The sequence below is a fragment of the Coturnix japonica genome, chromosome 3 (genome assembly GCF_001577835.2).
Source record: "Coturnix japonica isolate 7356 chromosome 3, Coturnix japonica 2.1, whole genome shotgun sequence".
NCBI classification, from domain to species: Eukaryota; Metazoa; Chordata; class Aves; order Galliformes; family Phasianidae; genus Coturnix; species Coturnix japonica.
In genome coordinates, this window is record NC_029518.1 from 37571599 (window position 1) to 37590827 (window position 19229).

A 19229-nucleotide genomic window follows, 5' to 3' on the forward strand; every position below is an offset into this window, starting at 1 on the left:
CACACCATCATTAGTAGTGCCAACTAAAGATACAGCAAATAATTTTAAGCATTTGGATACATTGGCTAAACCGTGCTTTCAGTTTTGATAAAGGCCCAAGGTGATTCTTCCTCACCCAATGAAGCCCAGGCAAAACAAACGTTGGACACCCATACACTAACTGGTATTTGTGTAACTTGTATTGGACATGCTAAAATACAGTTTGAATAAAACAAGAAACTGTGCTGCATGTCTGTTTAAACAAACTCCAAGCCAAGTGATTTAGAAAATGCTTCAGCTCCTTATACCTGGAATGCTATTTTGCAAGATTCTAGTCACATGAGGGACACAGCTGGTAGTTTGCCACCCTCCACCTGTCCGGAGGCAGCATTTTATGCTCTCTTTTGCCAGCACCTTCAGAACCATCTCATTTTTGCAGCCAGTTTTTCTTCCCACCTTATAGATTGAGTCCTTTGAGGCATTTCTCTGCATAAGGGATTTCAGCAAGATGAACTAGGAGGAAAAAACAAAGCCACAAAACACATTACGTCATTCATACTTATTCTTTATAAAAACTTTAGCCAAGCACCTCAGGGCTGTGACTGTCAGTCATACCTCTTCATGAGTTCCAGCTAAAACTTGTCAGAATAGGATCTCACCGAACACCTTCAGAAGTAGAACAACTTTGTAGGACAAATGCAGCTCCCAGACCATTAAGCTCCATGAAATCTGTAAAAAGCAACATAGTAAAGGCAAGGCTTGGTCTTACTGACACTGCCATATAACATATTTCATGGGATTCAGTGAACAAACACATCAATAATTTGGCCTCCGAGCAGGAGATGGTTTTCACATTGCACTAGTGCTTCTGGCAATTCTACAGCTAGGGCCTGCTGCCAGGAAAGCTAGGTTGGCTGTAGTCTTGGAGGAGGAAATGGCCACCCACACATGGTATTCAAAGACTACTTGGAGAACAACTGACAGAGCAACAGGCTCAACTCATATTCCAGTGCAAATTCAAGTGGCATTCAAATTAAAGTATGCTAACTTTTCGGGACACATCAAAGGGCTAAAATGGGATAACCACAGGCAGATAGGTTATATACGTGGCATTCATAGCTTTGCAGTACACACCTTCCTGAAATTATTAGAATCTCCTTGAATGTAACACAGTGATTTGAGGTTCTGTGGGATTCAAATGCTTCCTGTTTCAGGGTAGCCAACAGAACACCATGTAGTCCCCACTATGTTCACCAGGCTTTTGGTATCAGGGATTCTTTTCTCCTTTGCTTCACAATAAGCTACCTACACAGGCTTTGATGCCTGCTAACCCATTGCCTCCTAAGTAACTACAGCTGCCTGTCTTGGTAGCATCTCTTAGTAGAAACAGCTCCACAGACTTGGATTTCCATGACCAAACATTTTCCAGAACCCATTTAAAATAAATTCTGAGCCCTCAAAGTGACTTTTTGGGAGGCTGAGAGACACACTGAACCCACAAAATAGATATTTGTTAGGATCCTAAAGAAATGACTAAAGATTCAATACTACATAGCAAGTGCCTGTGATTAGGTAACACAGTCAGGTTGGTTTCTAGAGAGCAAGGAGATGTGTGCCAATCCTGTGTGTGTGCCTAACATGAAAGCATTAACAAACAGGGGAAGGAATGGAGTTATAAGTACCATACATTTTGTAAGTGAAATTTTATACCTGAGAGCTCTCACCACACTAATATGCTCACACTATTTTCATACTGACTTCAGTCTCGGGCACACACTGTAGAACTGCTGAGAGGCAAACCAGACCAGACCTTGACCGGCAGGGCTCAGCCAGGATCAGAAGAGCCTGAAGGGTGGCAAGAAACACTGGCGTTTTCAGAGACGCTCTGAGCAGTAAACGTCCCCATGCAGCGAGCACGTTCTTCTAGGACACAGGGAGACACTGCTGCTCTCCAGCTGTGCAGACTGCTGTACTTTCGGCACGGTGCTCTGTCCGGCGCTCCCCAGCTCCTCATCAGCTCTCTCCCGAGGACGAAGTGAGGACGCCCTGCCCTTCCCCGCCGCCGGGAGGGGACCGAGGCTCGGGCTGCCCCCGGGGCAGGGGTAGGAGCAGGCAGCAGGAGCCGCCCCGTGCTGGGAGGAGGCAGCGCACGGGCTCTGGCTCCTCTCCAGCCGTATCCACCCCAAGAGGTAGCCCCGGCGCTGCAGCCCAATTCCTTTCCCTGCCTCCTCCCTCGCTCCCTCCCCCTTCCCCACCTCTCCTCCAAAACCGCAGGAGCCGCCGCGGACCCGCTGCACTCGCTCCTCCGTGAGCCGCGGAGCGGTGCGAGCGGCCCTGGCCGCAGGCACGGCCCGAAGCGGGACCAGCCCCGCCGCCTCCCCGCCGTCTCATTGCCATGGCCGGGGCCGCGGCCCAGCGCTGAGGATGCTGCTGGGCGCCCCGCGGGCGGGCGGCTGGGATCGCGGCCGGGTGGGCGAACGGCTGCAGGCGGCCCTGGCCGGCCTCCAGGAGCTCCAGGTGCTGCGGGAGCAGCAGCGGGAGCTGGTGCGGGCCGCCCTGGCTATGCCGGCGGGCGAAGGCGAGCAGCCCCTGCGCACTCACAGCAAGGAGCTCCGGCTGGAAGCGACCCTCACCGCCCTCAAGGAACAGCTGGTAAGAGACACAAACAACCCCGCTACGATTCTATCCCTCGGAACTCGCGGGGAACCGTGCCTTATAGCGGCCGGGCGCACCTGGGCGCGGTGTCGGCAGCGGCTCCGCTTAGGGCGGGCGCTGCAGGGAGCCTGCAGCCGGCGTTGCGCGGGGCCGGGCGCGCTGCTGGATGCGGAGGAGATGAGATGAGAGGAGGGAGCGGAGCGCCGCTGCAGCGTGAGTTTCCAAAGTGAAACAGCAGTCGGAGATTTAATCTCCGAGGTGGGCAATTGCTCACCTCGGTAATCTCAGTGCAGAGCCCTCTCGGTGTTTGGTGCAAGGCTTGATGTCAGCTGTCAGCCAGGTGTGAACACGGCAAGGATGCTCACTGCTATCGCAGCTCTATCAGGCGGCAGCCGGGGTGAAGGTTGGCTCAGACCTTGGGGCCGCCAGATGTGAGAGCAGGGTAGAGGCCCTGTCGTGATTAAAGTGAAAAACCGCAGGATGAGTGGGCTGCCGCCGCCTGATTACCTGTCATACATCACGTTAACTAATGACTCCATACACATGTTTAACAAAAAGAATAAAAGAACTGAAAGTATTTATTGCCCGTCTGGGGCCGCTGGGTTAACAGAAACACCCAATGACCTCTGACCAAAGTGGTTATTTATTGTTGGTTTTTTCTTTTTAATGTCAGCTGTTGTGCTTTAATTACTCATTTGTTTATGTATTTTTCACATAAGATCTGAAAATAGAAGATTATCCTGTCAGGGCTAGGTGATCTTGGAGGTCTTTTGCAACCTTAATGATTCTATGATGCTGTTACTTCACTGGCACTTGAGAAGGGTTTCAAGGGCATGGGAGAAACTAGACGATAAAATGGAATAAATATTCCCTTGGGCCTGCACAATTCAGAGGGCGAGAGTATATTGGTGCTGGAGAGGGGTGGTTTCGGAAGTACATACCAGTGCAATATGGAAAAAACACTTTCTGGGGGTGCTAGGGAGGGAAGCAGTGGTAACACTTGAGTGGGGCCATTCACAACAGCATCAGGGACAGGTTCTTCCACAAAGCTGTGGTTACGTGTGAATGCCTGAGGTTGTTGTACAAAGCACTTCCGATTGACTTGTGGCTGCTGGAAGCCTTCCAGTCTGGCATCTCGGTAGCCTTCTATTGTTGTTTTTCTCCCTGAAAATCGCAGCCGTGTATTTAAGTAGAGGTGCAGACCTCAGCTTTGCATTACACTAAAATAAGCATAAGTGAAAACGTGGACTTCCGAGAACTGTTAGTTGTCCACAGATCCTAGGAACTGAGGCCACAGGCTGAAAGAAGTTCCTTTGTGCCTTGTGGTCAGCATGTTGCAGTCAAACCCTTTGAAAATTTGGTTCACGATTGCAGGAAATGAATTTAAAACTAAAAGCAACAGGGAATGCAAAGCACAGCATCGCTCCAGGAGTGTTATGTCTTCATTGTTGTTGTTCTTGGCCCAGGGACAGTGAAGTATGTGATCACGGCTCTATAAGCTTTCAAATTGAGAAACTCATTAACAATGTAAACATCGTTTTGCCTTGCATTGTATCTTGATCCAAGTTTCAAGTAGGGTTGCAGCCCTGGGCTTTTGTGTGGTGGTAGCTGAATTCATCAAAAGTTTGGTTCTTGTAACATAAAATGGGGAAATTTTATCAACTGAGGCTGGCTCAAGGCTTCTAATTAGAAGCAGAGGATACAAGATCAGTAAGAGTCAGTCCAGGCTTCTCCTATGATGGGAAGTTAAGAAACTAAAGCACAGAGGCTTCCTGAAGAGTCAGGCACAGAAGTTTCCTGAGGAGGTGAGTGCTACCAGCAGGAGCAGATGGAGCGGAGCCATCAAATGCTTAAGGAACCATTTGTGGATGTCTCTCCAGCATCCCAGTCTCTTCCTCAGCAGCTCGCTTATCCAGATGTTTGCCTTAAGCAGCAAGGCCACAAGCTTTCTGCAGCCCCAGCAATCACTGGTTATTTTGCCCTAGCAAATGGCTCTTTTTCTGGTGCCCAGGGGCTCTTCTGATAGCTGCAATATACTGTGGTTATGTGTAGTAAAGACTGGGAAAAGAAGTGGCTGTGATGCCATTAATGATCCCAAAGGTGCTAAGCTAGTCTCTTGGCCAAACTCTATAATAGTGACCCCCCAGGAGAAAGAAGAGATGCAAATAAATTCAGACAATACAAAGAAAGAAGTCCGTGACACTTTCATTAAGTAGGCAGACACCTAAGGCAGCAGCATACAGTATTTCTGTTTGGCTCCCCAGAACTGCAGTCCATCAACAGTACAGACTGATTTGAAAAGGCTGATTCTGCATTGTACAGTGCGCAGAAGTCTTCACATCTGTGTTGCCCAAAGCAAACAGATGGTTTCACCTGCCAGGATTTGCCTCATATAAAATTCGTATTGTGAATTGAGAAAGTGTGTTTAGAGTTTATTGTTTGGGGTGATGCTTTGAGTAGTTATTAGAACAATAACAACCTCAAGCAACGCACTGGAAAAGTTGTCCTCATCCAACCAGTGTGAGAAGTACTTCTTGTCTTGGAGCGCAGAAGGAGTTAACTGAAAGATCAAAGCTACGAAGTCTGCCAGAAACATGAAAACCCAGTGGTGTGAGACACCATAAAAGGGTTAAAGATGATGATGTAAATCATGTGTGTTGGTTAAAATGCTGTGAAAGCGCAGACACAACCTGGAGGTATAATAAATAATCTTTGAATACCTGAGAGCCTTGTGGCCTCTCCGTCATTAATCAGAAACCACAGACTGAAGGATTGGCTGGCAAAACATTAATCATTAAGCAATTAATTCCAGCCATGATTTCCTGAGTAGGTGGGATTGAAGGAGGCATGGCATGTTTTTGCTTTTTTGCCATAAAGGAAATAAAGAAGTATTGAGGAGATCATACATTCATCATGTAGATGGGATAGAAAATCTCCTTTTTTTATCCCGGTCTTCCTTCTGTTTATGTGAAACAGGAAGTGTGAAAATCACCACCTGTTTTCCTACGAAACAGTAACAAACTTGTCAAGCACAAACATTTCTAGACGTGCAACACTAACAGAAAGGAACTCTATTTCTTGTGTCTGTTGTGTTTTCTACTTCTCTGTAACACCGTGCAAAAAAAAATACTTTCTTAGTTTTTTTTCCTCAGCATCAGCAACCTTGTGAAACTCAGGACACCTACTTTTTGCCTTTTGTTTGAGTCTCAGTTTCTAATCATTTACTGATTACCACAGGATCTTTGCTTTCCTTGTCTCTTCTGTTTGTATCTGGGGAGAAACCTAAAAATGCAAATCTTAAAAGCTGAGTAATCATAACATAAGGAAAGTGGAGGTGAAAATACGTACCTACTGATTTTCATTTTCTGCACGTTCTTTAATTTTGTGGATACTTTCAGGGGCCCGCATATTTATTTATTTATAAAGGAAATGCTGCTAAACCTGCCCTTTACACTTTTAAATGCGAAATGTACTCATAGAGAAGGTTCCTTTTCAAGAGCGTTTCAAGAAGAATGTTTTTCTTGCCATTACTGAATGGAAACCTGGCCTTACGGAGGTTATGAGCACTGTTTTACGACCAACTTCAAGAGACTACCTTTCTATAGAGTGCTGTAGGATGCATGGCTAGGCATGATATAATTATAAGCCGCCTAAATAGCGTCTGGGGTTAGATAATTTGCCAGGTGCCATGTGAGAAGTTTGACAGAAACCAACTGTAGTTCTTTGGCTGGTACCCTAATGATTGGCCATCTGCCCCACTAAGCTGACTGCATGAGTGTTGGGGAAGCAACTACAGGAGCTGTTATTTCAGATCAGCCTGGTCAGGGACTGCAGTAGGCAATGGGCCACAATGTGGGCTTATGAAGGATTATTTTCAAGGTTGAGACATCGCTTATTTTAAATACAGTCACTTTCACAGCAGAATTCAAATGCTAACTTCTCCTTGAATAAAATGTGTGGAAGTAAATAGCCATGAGATGTGCAAGCGAATTTTTCAGCAACATAGATGGCACAGTTTGTGTAACGTGCTCTTTTTACTATAAGGAAATATCATCAGAGTAAGTGTTCTGCAGAATTCAGTATGCTGACTGTACTTCCTGTGCTAGTAGAATATGTACCTATGCACAGTAATTTCCTTTCATCAGAAAGTATCTTAGAGTTTTTTCAGGCAATTCAAAGTGTTTATCTCACCCACTGCCCAGAGGCAGCGTACAGCAAAATGCAGTACATACATCATATGTTAATTAGTGAAAAGACTGTCATCCTGCTTAGTGATACAGTCCCTGCCATAGGTATAATAAACAAAGAAAAGAAACAAAAAAGGTTAAAATAGTACATTCAAAATGATAAATTATGAGAAAATGTTCAGCTGGGCAGAAGGCAGTATATGCTGAGATACAAAGCATATTGTGCTTGCCCATTATGGCACTCGTACAACAGAGAGCCAATTGCAACAGTCCCTAGCTAAGCAAAATACTTTGAGCTCAGTATCTGTCCAGCACAGATGGCCTGAATTCATGTTTTTCTGCCGAGATGCTAACTGTGATTATTCTTCATTTCCTCCTTCTTTTCTTGATTTATGAACAGTCTCGCTTGAGGAGACAGGATGTCGGTCTGAAAAGCCACCTGGATCAGCTTGACCAGCGAATAAGTGAGCTGAAACTGGATGTCAGTAAGACCTCCAGTGAATACTTGGACAGCGACAGCCGCCCCAGCTCAGGTAATGTGCACTTGGTCATTTATTCCCAGGGATGTGGTATGGGTAGAACTGAGATGTCAACTGCTGAGCCAGAACTCTTTTTGTTCTGGTCAGAAAGGGTACCCCGGGGCTCAGGTGGAGGGTTATGATCTGGTATAGAGTGCACACACAGAGGTGATGGGAAATTTCCTGAAAAGTGAATTTACTTGGCAAAAGCTGTTTGACTCAACAGTACTTTTTAATGGAAATTTTTGATTTAATTAAAAAAAAAAAAGATATCCACGAATAGAAGTAGAAGAAAGATACAGATTTGTTTATTCATTACCAGTGGAGAATGGCAAAGTGGCTGGAGTACTTAGTATATAAAAGAAGAAGACCAACAGCCAAATCAGTACTTTGCTTGAATATACAACATCTTGAACCTAACTGAAGCCTTGAAGATCACTACCACTAATGAATGTTTCATCATTTATAGAAAAATGAAACACCTTTATTAAAAGACACAGAAAAATGCAACCCAGCAGTTCGATGACTCAAGTTTTCACAGACAGAGAAACAGACAGTTTCAGGTTTCTGGTCTGATTCACGTGGAGAGCTGGTCCTCAGTCTTCTATAACTGGAATGTCTGTGAAAACCAGTTTCTGTTATCTGGTCTGTGACAGTGAGAATACCTCTTAAACAGAACTTTGAAAAGCCTTTAGTCTTCACTGAGACAAGGAAAGATTTTTTTTTAACTCTTGAAAGCTTTCATTATGTGGGAAAATCTTGTAATGCCTGATCCGTATGTAAACATTAAATATTAATACTTTCCTGAAGTGTTACAAACAGCTGAGCAGAAATGAAGACTATTACCACTAACTAGTTCTTCCAATAGTTTTCAATCATGCATTTTATATTGATATGGGTATGCATATGGATTTGCAGGATAATACTTGCTGTAGCTGTAAAGCATGCAAGTTTCTGTGAGTGTCAGGAGTGTTCAGGAGTTGAACACTTAGGCACAAACACAGTTGGAAAGCAAAGCGCATTCTTTGCTATTTGTTTTACCTAAGCACAGGCTAGTTTTCATCTACTTTCCTCAGCAAACACTGCCTGTACGCACCTACCACAGGTTACAACAGTGTATGATGGTCCTGTTTTACACCAGTTGCATAGTATACACCAAAGACATTCTGCAATGAGGAACGGAGAATTATGGTGCTACACTTAACCCCATCTCACCCTCAGAATTAAATGTGCATATCCATGCTGAGCTGGCTCAGGGCCAAAGTAAAGCAGAAGCCCAATAAAACTTAACTGATCGGGAGTATGCCTTTGCAAAATATATCCAAATAAATGACCACAAATTTAGATCTATGGCAAACAGCAAATGGAGATTTATCTTCTCTGTTTCTTCCACTTAGTTACTGTAATTCAGAAATGTTTTCTTATTTATTTAAACTCTGCAGGCTTCTATGACCTGAGCGATGGTGGTTCTTGCTCACTCTCCAATTCTTGTACCTCCGTGTACAGTGAGTCCATCTCCTCCTCCCACACCAGTCTCTTGCCCAGCTCTCAACACCCTAAAGCGAGGCTCAGTGTGTTTGATTACCGACCCAAGTCTGCAGATGAAACTACTGTGCACAACACCAGCTTCCAACAGCAGGGAACCTATGTCAGCGATGGATGTCGAATTACAGCAAGCACAGACGTTTCTGGGACTCCTGCCAGGTCCAGACCGAGGCCAGTTTCCACAGGTAATCAATTGCAGAACTGGTACTCATTCAAGAGAAGGTCAAAGTCCTCATTATTACTCTTAGAGCAATATACAACCACTAGTGTAATCAATATAAAGCACTCTTTTTAAATACACAAAGTAAGAATTAATTGAAACCACGGAGCCAAGCCATTTAATGCACCACTTTCACTTGCCTCATACTTGGATACTTTTAAACGAATACAAAGTCATATGCAGTTAGAGGTAGAAAAGTATCTTAAGTGCATGAGGTAAAATTGTAATGAATTTCTAGATAACTTTTTAATTTACCTGCTTCTGAAATTAGAAAAATTGTGTATTTTAAATGCGTTGTGTGAAAGTACAGGGTTTATGAATAGTATGAAGTGAATTCAGTATTAGAGTTGTCAGGTTTTACCAAGAAAGATTTTACTGCAAATTGTAAGAGAAATAGCCATCTCTAGACTTAATGTCTGTGTTCTTAATGTGTTATAAAATGAGTATGATAAGACTCTTTTTCCTGGCCATATTTATTGAAACTAACATGGATTTGCAATATTCTTTTTCATAATTTACTATGTACAGTTAGGGATAACAAACACCAACTGTTAATTAACCATCTAGAAAACAGACTTGACCCTAATTCTGGATCGATTATGAATTTATATCACACTTTTAAATGTAATGGATGAACATGGTAATGTTCTGATTCTCTTGTTTACTGAGTCATTAAGTGGCATCACATTACTTTTCACTTTGAGTCCTTGCATGGCCTCAGAACAGCCTTGTGTTAGAGTAGTTCTTAAACTGACCCAACCAGATGTGAGGCAGTTCCATTACAGAATTAGTGAAGCCATAGACAGTATCTTTTCAGGTACAACGGCCCTGTGATTTTTAAACTGCAACACAGAAGCACAATCTTCTCAAGTCTTTTCAGATCCTAATGAGTGGAGCTAGTCTTAATGGTCAATGCCTTCCATGTTTAGATTGCAGACTTGCTGTTGCAACACTTTATTCTTAGCAAATGGGGCTTTGTATGAGTTTTGGATATGGAACTGGGCCAGTAGAAAAAGGGGTAGTTGACGTTAATGGGGGCAAGGTGAGGATACAGACCTCCTGTAGTTCTCCTTCTTTCCTGCCTCCTACTCCCTTCTTCCTGGGTAGGACCTCTTCTTTCTTTAAACATGAGAACCATAAGTAGTGGAATTGTTGCTTCCATCTTGTCTTGAAAAAAGAGTTCCTGCAAAGTTGACCATGTTTCAGAGAAGTGAGTCAGGATGTTACTTCAGAAAAGCATCATTTGGAAATTGGAAGAAATCTCTTTTCCTGTCCTTAGCTTGCCCCCACTGGTAACTACAGGTACAAACAGGTTGCCCATTCTTTCAGTGACAGCAGGAAAGCTTGCTAAGATACCACAAGCACAGCTTTCCTGGTTTGTTTGCAGTGCTGAGTCACTTCTTTGAATTTTAACATAGCTGTTCACTTTGTAGTGGAATAAGTTATTCTTGTGAAAAGCTTGTGATCCTGATGCTTTCTCATCTCACTGTAATGAGTCTGGATTTCTGTTACACAAAGTCATGCTCTGTTTGAGCTAGAATGTGTTTGAGTTTTGCCTTCCCATTTAATGTAATGCTGAGGAAAAATCAATTCGTGGTAGAACAAACAACCTTTCTGTGGAAATTCTATGCTGCACAGAATGTAAAAAGCATTCCTAAAGAATGTTCCTTATGTAATTATATTGTGTGAGATGTCGTCATCCTGATCTTTGCTGTAGCAGATTTGAGAGCACTTTAGGTAGAACACTGCAGAAAACTCCAGATTTTAATTCTTCCAGAAGCTTCCTCTAACAGGACAGAAGTAGTGACTGTAACTGAAATATCTGTTTGGATGTAATGCTCAGCTTTCATGGCAGCACAAATCAGCAGCCAGGAAATTAGCTAGCTTAGAATTTGTTTGCAGTGCAGTCTGTACTGCCGTACCAAGAAATCCAAGCTAACTGCAGATAGTTCCAGCACTCTTAGAACCGGAGGTGACACACCACCATAGCATTCTACTGGCAGACTTATCCATATGGAGCAGTCCTGCTCCTGAAACACAACCTGGTTCTCACAGAATAGGAAATGCTCCTAAGAGGAAGGTGCAGCAGTCAAACATAACTTAGATATCTTTTATGTCAAAATAAGATTTCTTAGTCCATTTTTCTGTGTACTTGAGGTAGACTTACTAAAAATCCACACACAGAATTACAGCAGTCCCAATTTTCTGCCTTACAGTAAAAACTCTGAATGCTTATTTCTAGAATTAAATGTTCCAAGAAGTCTGAGTCTAAAACAAGTTACTTGAGAAAGGCATGAGGCTGGCAATGATAGCAAATTAAATTAGAGATCCGGTTAGGAAGTTTCATTAGATTTTGGGCTGGAGAAAAGCAGAATCACATCACACTAATCTGCAGGACAATACAGCTTCCAGCCACAAAAAGGCTCAGAAGCACTGTAACCTGGTGTCTGTTAAAGTCCTCCTAAAGCAGCTGGTTTAGTACTTCCAAAACACATGATAGAAGGGTTGGAGGAGAAGCTAGAATTACAATATAACTGCTTATTTATTTATATATGTATGCACAAAACCACACACACCACACACACACACACATACACCATTAACTCTTTGTGTGCTGGAAATATCAGGAATTTCTTTCTGAGTTAGAGTTTTTTAAGAAGTCATTTAACCACAGGATGTCTTTATCCCATCCTGGGGAAAGAGTATGAGAAATCACTATTTGTTACATTGAATAATTTTACTTGACATTTAGCTTCAGGCTGTACGGTTGCTGAATTCATTTTTCACCTCTACTGAGTAATAAAAATAACTTTTTGTCGTTGTTGTATTCCTGTTGGTCTGTGAAATTCTACATCATTTTTATATATACACAGATTTACTTTCATCTAAGTAGGACAATTAAAATTTCCTGGAAAGCCATTAGTTTTATCATCGACGATAAAATGTGCTCTAATCTTTGTTTTGCCAAAGCTTTGAGATAATTTGCTATTCTTGGAGGGCTGAAACTATTTTCTGCATTGATGCTACTGATTTTAGTAAAAGCACATCCCTCTGAAACAGTGTTTTTAACATAAGCCAGTTTGAGTGTAATTGTCTGTGATTTAATTAGGTTATTTATTTTCATCCACTGTGTAGGTGACTTGGAAAGACTCATTCCAGCAGATGCTAGATTTCAGAAAGAGACAGATCCCAAATCCTCATCGCCTCTGCGCCATGCAGACTTGCACTTGCTCAGCGTGGACCCCAAGTTCCAGAATGACTTGGTCTCCAAGAATGGCATTGATGTGTACCCTTACCCAAGCCCCCTTCATGCAGTGGCTTTACAGAGTCCCCTTTTCTCCCTAATGGGGACATCCACAGAAGCAGACCTCCAGGCTTCACCCAGCAAACCCATGCCTAGTGTGACAGGTCCCACCTTGATTAGGACTAGGCCAACCGCTGAAGCCAAGCCAGGGGGCTACATCAATAAATTACTGCAGCTGACAAGATGCAAAGGGAACAATCGAGCTGATGCCAGTGAGCGGGTTTCAACAAAAACCCAGCCAGCCACAATGCACCAGAGACTCATTATAACCCCCAGTGCCGGTGGAGTGAAAATTAACAGCAGCAGTAGCCAGCTGGAAAAACAAGCAAGTTCTCTGGAAAGTAACAAAGCTGAAGGAAAGCTGCAGAGAGAGCTGCCGGAGGGGGAATGTGCCAAGCTGCAGGAGGCCATGCACTGTGTGAATGAAGAACAGCCGTCCGGTTTCCCTGACACAGAACCATCAGCTGTGAATAGTTGTTATCCTGCCAAGTCTGCAGCAAGGGGCTCTCCCCTGGCAGAAGCAAGGGAGAGCAGTTCGGAGCACAGTTCATCATGCTCGCAGCTGTGCCAGGAGGACTCCAGCCTTTGTACTTGGAATGCTAAAGCCATCCCACCTAAAAAGTTGCCCCTCAAAAAATGTGGCAGTGCCAAATTGGCTAATGCTGGAGGTCAGGAGCGAGCAGCACGGGGTGAGTTTGTCCACGCTCAGTTTGTCCCTGCAGAATCCCACCAAGTCCGAGTCAAGTTTGCCAGCTCCAAAACAAAGGCAGTGAAGATAAAGAGGAGAAACAGTGAAAAGGTACTACGTCCTGGGAAGCAAACCTTTTATGTGGAAAAGGCGAGAGGGACTCATGGCGCTGCCAGGCTGCCTGCTGAATGGAATCAGCCCCACAGACCACACGGAGCGAAGAGCCTTGCCCGGAGACCTTCATACTCTGGTGATGTGACCGGCAGGTCGTGCTCAGAGTCTAGCTTGTTCCCTGTGCAGGTCAGGCTACCTAATGTGCCATCCAGGCCAGAGCTCTACAGAGCTTCTGCCAACACACTCTATTCCCTTGAAGCACCTTGTGAAGACACAGCCAACAAGAAGAAGCAACGCAAATGGCAGTCCACGGTGGAGATCTCTGCCAAGACCCACGGGGCCAGCCTCTCTGGTAGCTTTGGTGTAGGGGCACCAAGGCCGCCAGCAAGGAGAGCCGGTGTCCTGCGCACTGTCAGTATGAGGGCTCGCCCCAAGAGTCATCACCATGGAGCTTATGCCAAAAGTGAATCAGACCATTCTGAGTACTCAGCAGAGTGTGCCTCTCTCTTCCACTCCACCATCGCAGAAACAAGCGAAGGAGAGGTCAGCGATTTCACAGCCAATCGTTTTGGGGACAGTGAGTCCAGTGAAAGTGATTCAGATGACAGCAGTAACAGCAGCAGCCTTGCGCTTGACTATGATGAGGGGGATGAAAGCGAGCTGATTTGGCCTGAAGGATCGGTCAGACAACCGGGGACTGTCCAGTCCTCTTCCAAGCCTCTTCCCCCAGTGCCCAAAATCTGCCGCATCAAAGCTTCAAAGGCATTAAAGAAGAAGATTAGGAGATTCCAGCCTGCCTCTCTGAAGGTTATGACCATGGTTTAAAGGAGAGCAAGCATCTGTTTCTTGCCTTGAGACATCCTGCTGGCTCTCATTTGCAAAACAAGAGAACCGATGTGCAGAGAAAGGGACTTGCTTAACGAACTTTGAACAACCTCTGAGTCGGCACAAGGGACCTTTTTGTTTGGTAATGCCTGGACATAAATGTCACTGTATCTAATTTCCTCTTTTGCCATTTATTCTGTAAATACGTATCCGTATATATTGTGATGCCTTTTTTTGTTGGATTTTTTTTGTAACTATGCAGAAGGGTCGTCGTGATAAAATAAAATGTCAGTAAGAGACAACATGTCCAAACAACCTCTGCCATAAGATTTTGCATGGAGGCTCTTGTCCATATACACAGAAAAAAGCCTCAGATACAAAGGCCTCCTAAGGGGCTCTTTCCAGTTGGAGATTTGGGAATGTTCCTCCCTCTTCTGGGTAATTCTTTCTAGTCTAAAACAGCATTTATCACTTACCTTTCACTCTGCTGATAAGGAAAAGCTCTCAGTGCTCTCCATAGTTCTACTTCCTTTCAGGACACCTATTCATGTACCTATTCATCTCCAGAACTTCAGGAGAATCAGTTTATCCTTCAGTATAAACATGCTATGGTTATTGCTAAAGGCAGTGTGTTTGCAGATGAGAATAAGACTTGTCTGTTTTCAAAACAGAGTATAGGGGTGTTTTTTTTCAGTTCCACCTCTTACTAATGTTCCATGTTATCGTTCATTTATTGAATGAGTGAAAGAATATGAGAGCTTGGTACAACAGTGTGTGGGTAACTGGGACTAAGATTATGGCTTTGTCCCTGAAATTGCAGACTCAATAAAAATTATTTAATGTACTTTTGAAAACTCTGCTTGTCTGGCTTTTACATCTAAAGCAAAAGGTTCTGGGAAATGTAAGATGCTGACACTGTGTGAGGCACACAAGAGGAGCGTTCTCTGGTGGAACAGATGAGCCTTTTTGTTATCATTGTGCAGAGGGGTTCTTTATTTTGTAGAGGTTCACTTACAGCTTTGTAGGAACCTGGATCCTCTTCAGCTTCCATGTCAAGAAACATACACTTCAGCAGCTGCTTCTAAATGGTGAATTTGAAAACTTTATATTGAGGACAGTAGTGTCTTGCTGAAACTGATGCAGTTTTACTGTAAGACACATTTGTACATGCAACATATTTTGAGTGGACTTGAGGGCACATATGTGAAGCTTTAAATTAGTTAACAAACTGATGAAGTGATTATTTTGCATTCAGACAAGCAGTCCTAATTCTTTCACACGAATTTGGAAGCTGATCCGAAATTCATTCTGTATTTACAAAGAGCCAGGTATTCTCCCTCCGCCTCTATCCTCTATTTTTCTGTACCCGATCTGAATACATTCCTGGCCTAAGAGATGTAGGCGTTACCTCATTCAAGAATGTAAGGGGTTTGAAACAAAAGACAAGTGCTTAGCAGAAACTGTGGTAAAAGAGTGCTTGTTTCCTACAAGGATTCATTAACAAACAGAATTATTGCAAGAGTAAACTTTTAGACAATGCCTTCTATTTTTATGGAAGCTAAACTATGTTTTTAAACCACTCTTTAACAGATCATTTATGGAAACAGAGATAGAAATAGGAGGCACAAAAATAACTCATATATTAGGAGCTAATGCCTAACACCATCCTTAGTGTGACTAGTGAAGTATTACATTTTAGTCAGTGGAATATGTTTAAGTGTTTTTTTATGATCTGAAGAATACTTGGACATAGCTACTCCAGTAGGATTAATGGAAGAATTTCACAAGTCTGGTGGTGTTCTCTTGTTGGGCACATCTAGCAACAGATCAAACAAAACAGTGATTTATGCTGTGTTGACTTTCTGCACTACAAAAGGATTCTTTTTCCAATTTACACAAAAGGTTTGGCTCGGGGGAGTGTGTCAAAAGTTGCATATGAACCTTAATCCATGAGTTTTCTATGCTGGGGTGGGGCTTTCTGGATGGATGGGAACTTTTGAGGTGTTTTTATTTGTGGGGGAAGAAATACTGTTCCTAACTAGAAAACTGTTCTGGGTAGGAGCATTCTGAAACCTGATAAACACCACCACCCAGTAGCTCCCTGCCTTTTTATCAGAATAAGCTGAAACAGTAAGTTTGTGATCACATAACTCAGTAAATCCCACTTTAGAGATGTTAATGCTCCGTCAGAAATGCTGCCAGACACATGATGAAAGTGCTGATCCAGAATGAACGCACACTGCCAATTCAAATAAAGAAAAATGATGACTTAATTTTGTACTGACAGGTTTTGTGCCAGATGAGGTATCACTGCCTCCACTGCTCAGACCTTCTGCCAGGTCAGATAATGTCTCTCCTCCCAAAGCAAGCATAAAGCCAACATAAAAGTAAAAAGCTGGCACGATCTTCATCATTCTATGCCCTAGCTGATTTGACAGAAATATTGCGTGCCCACACTTTGATCTGGAGCAAACCTGTAGACCTGGAGAATCCCAGCTGCACAGGAGACATGCTATTAAGCGCTGAGGTATCACCATTTTACCATGTGTAGTGACATCATTGGGTCATGACATTCTGGGAATAGCTAGGCTTGTGGCTTTGGGGACAGTGTTGGCCCCCTTGCTCCCCTCTTTTCATTGTGAAATAGAGAACTGTTTGTGAGCCGTCTCTGAGGAGCTTCATCCCTCAGTGCTAGATATGGTAGCACAAAGTCCCTTGGAAAGCACTCAGATCTACTTCAGTGCAATCACTCCAGGAGAGTGGACCTTCTGCCTAGCACTTCCCTTTGGAAACTAATTGCTTTCCTCAGCTGCAGAAAGGGACCAAAGCCCTCATGGAGTAGGGCAATGCAAAAACTTGGATGGCCAAATATTTGAGGAAGACTGGCACCAAAAATATGACTGTGGTTCACTTCACTGATGAAAATTAGTCTATTCTGGTGGTGCATACACTGAGGATTTTAATAACAACCAGATAAAAGGGTGAGGCCTATCAGTACTCAGTCCATCAAAGACTGGGGGCTGACTGCTGGCAGCACTGAGGAACATACACCATTAAACAAACAGATCTGAAACACAATCACAAAACTATAAACAATTTGATGCAGTATTATTTTATATGTGTATGCTGAACATCATACAAACAGCTTTCAGCTTCATATGCAACCTTATAGTGAGAATCAGAGATGCTCCGCTTTGCTGGTTGTTGTGGCAATACACAACAGAAATATTCACCATCTTCTTTCCCCATCAGAATCAATCTGCAAAATCCAGTTGCTTCGCAGCAACCAATACTACAAAGGCCAAAAGGAATGTGAAAAATGTCAGACGGTGATTCAATTAAATGTCTAGCACCAAACCTGGCACACTTAAGGAGTGAGAAGCGTAGCACTTTCACTGTGACTTATTTAGCAAATGCATAGTTCTGACAGCTACCCCAGAAAAAGCTTTATGTAGCATCTCCATTGCAGGAGCGAACATCTGTGGTCATTGCTCCAAGCACTAGGGAATCAAAGTCATCCACTGCTGACATGGGTGCACCACATCAGCGGTTTCCTTCTATCAAAGACAAATGACATTTATGCTTTGTTGTAGAAGCAAATTGCTCCTTAACCATCCTTAACCACAAGAAAGAAAAGAAATTGTAGGGAGGGAAAGAAGGGTGAGGGGAGAGAAAGAGACTGGAAAGGGAACTAAGGAAGCTTCAAGAATGATTTGCAGAGTAGGTCAAGCTTAAGATTTTTTAAATTTCATTAATCCTTTTATTACTGTAATACTTTCATAAATAGATAATTAGCAACCTTCTTGTCTTTGACGCAATCTTAGCTTTTTTAGTCTCCATCTGTTAAGCAAACCATGGGCCAACCTCTCCTAAGCTACAAGGTGAGGGAGAGCCCAAGCCCAGTTTCCTTCTAGAACAAATGTAAAATCCCTGGAGAAGCAAAGATTGCTCAATGTAGGCATGCAGATAAACAAGGCATCTGTGACCTTTGCCTCAGACAGGGGACAAAGCAGCAACATGCCAGGGATAGACTGACTAGCCACTGCTCTGATGCAGCAACGGCAGCCTCTGTTTTCAAGCAGCTTTGAGCCCTCCTCAACCACCCAGAGGATGAAGGGATCACCTTGCCTACATCCCATTTCTGAAACTTTCCCACAAGGAATGAAAACATACAATGACCACATATTTCAGATACAGCATTTAGCCTCTTTTCCTTTATGTATGTGAGGGAAATCTGGTATGCCGCCATTAGCTCCAGTCCTTCATGACGGTAGAAATGAAATCAACAGGAAAATGTTCAGCTAAGGGCTGTTTTCTGATGTTTGCAGTTCTCAGACTTAAAACCACTGTTGTATGTCTTATTATACTGCAGTGCAGAACTTTAGCAGAGTAACAGCTGAAATAAGCTCAGCCACTATCAATTCTATTATTTCTGTATGTTATCACTATAATGAAGCCTGGATATTATTGTTAGCTAATACTATGCTGATATATATATAATACTATATAATATATAATACTATGGATATATATATATATATTTATATTTTTCCCAAGCATTCCAATGTTTTTTCTTTCCTGGCTCAGCATTTGTAACAAAGGATGAAGTGCATCAACTTTACCCATGGCGTAATTCTAGGGACATCACTGGATCCATTCCACAGATTCCTTTATCTCTCACACGCAGTTCTCAAGATGTCAGCAAGTGGGATGATGGGAGAAACAGATGGAAAATAAGAAGGGTTTCAGACCTTCAGTTTTTGATTGGGCTGCATGCTGTGGAAATAACATTTGCTGTAGTATCACATCTGTGTTAGGGAGCAGGGAATGTGGGTAGGGCTGTGCACAGTAATGGCTTTTCATGCTTACTCTGGTTTTGTAAACGCAATTTGAAGAATATCAGCAGTCTGGTGATCTCTGTTCCCATAAAGCTACAAATTGAGAGAGGAGAAAGTGCACAGATCAAACTGACCAAGCACAATTGAAACCAACTACAGATTTACAAGCCTCAAATCAAGAATCTCAATTTCTGCAGGAGACTTGAGCAGCTGGATGTGCTTAGAAAGCTCAGTCAAATCACTCCAGGTGCCACTCCTCAGCATCTAAGACAGAGATTTGAGGCCAACAAGCTGCTCTGAGAAATGTATACTGCTGCAAGCTTTACCTCTGCATTCACACACAATACTTTCTTTCC

General features: G+C 43.2%; 1 protein-coding gene and 1 long non-coding RNA gene across 2 annotated transcripts; one reads left to right on the top strand and one right to left on the bottom strand.

Annotated features, from left to right (window-relative positions):
• Window positions 1-230: 230 nt before the first annotated feature.
• On the bottom strand, window positions 231-2190 carry LOC116653188. Its single transcript, XR_004306653.1, has 3 exons — window positions 1790-2190; window positions 595-708; window positions 231-492 (listed from the first exon to the last, which is right to left on the bottom strand). It is a non-coding gene; the product is annotated as an uncharacterized LOC116653188 (long non-coding RNA).
• DACT2 (dishevelled binding antagonist of beta catenin 2) lies at window positions 2124-14889 on the top strand. The gene is made up of 4 exons (XM_015858017.2): window positions 2124-2631; window positions 7222-7354; window positions 8782-9069; window positions 12240-14889. Exons 1-4 carry the CDS (start codon window positions 2404-2406, stop codon window positions 14033-14035), a joined length of 2445 nt encoding a protein of 814 aa, XP_015713503.1. The 5' UTR covers window positions 2124-2403; the 3' UTR covers window positions 14036-14889.
• Window positions 14890-19229: the final 4340 nt, after the last annotated feature.

Coding starts and splice junctions, on each gene's coding strand:
- DACT2 (XM_015858017.2), top strand. CDS start 2,404: ATGCTGCTGGGCGCCCCGCGGGCGGGCGGCTGGGATCGCGGCCGGGTG. Junction 2,632..7,221: donor CCGCCCTCAAGGAACAGCTG/GTAAGAGACACA, acceptor ATTTATGAACAG/TCTCGCTTGAGGAGACAGGA. Junction 9,070..12,239: donor ACCGAGGCCAGTTTCCACAG/GTAATCAATTGC, acceptor TCCACTGTGTAG/GTGACTTGGAAAGACTCATT.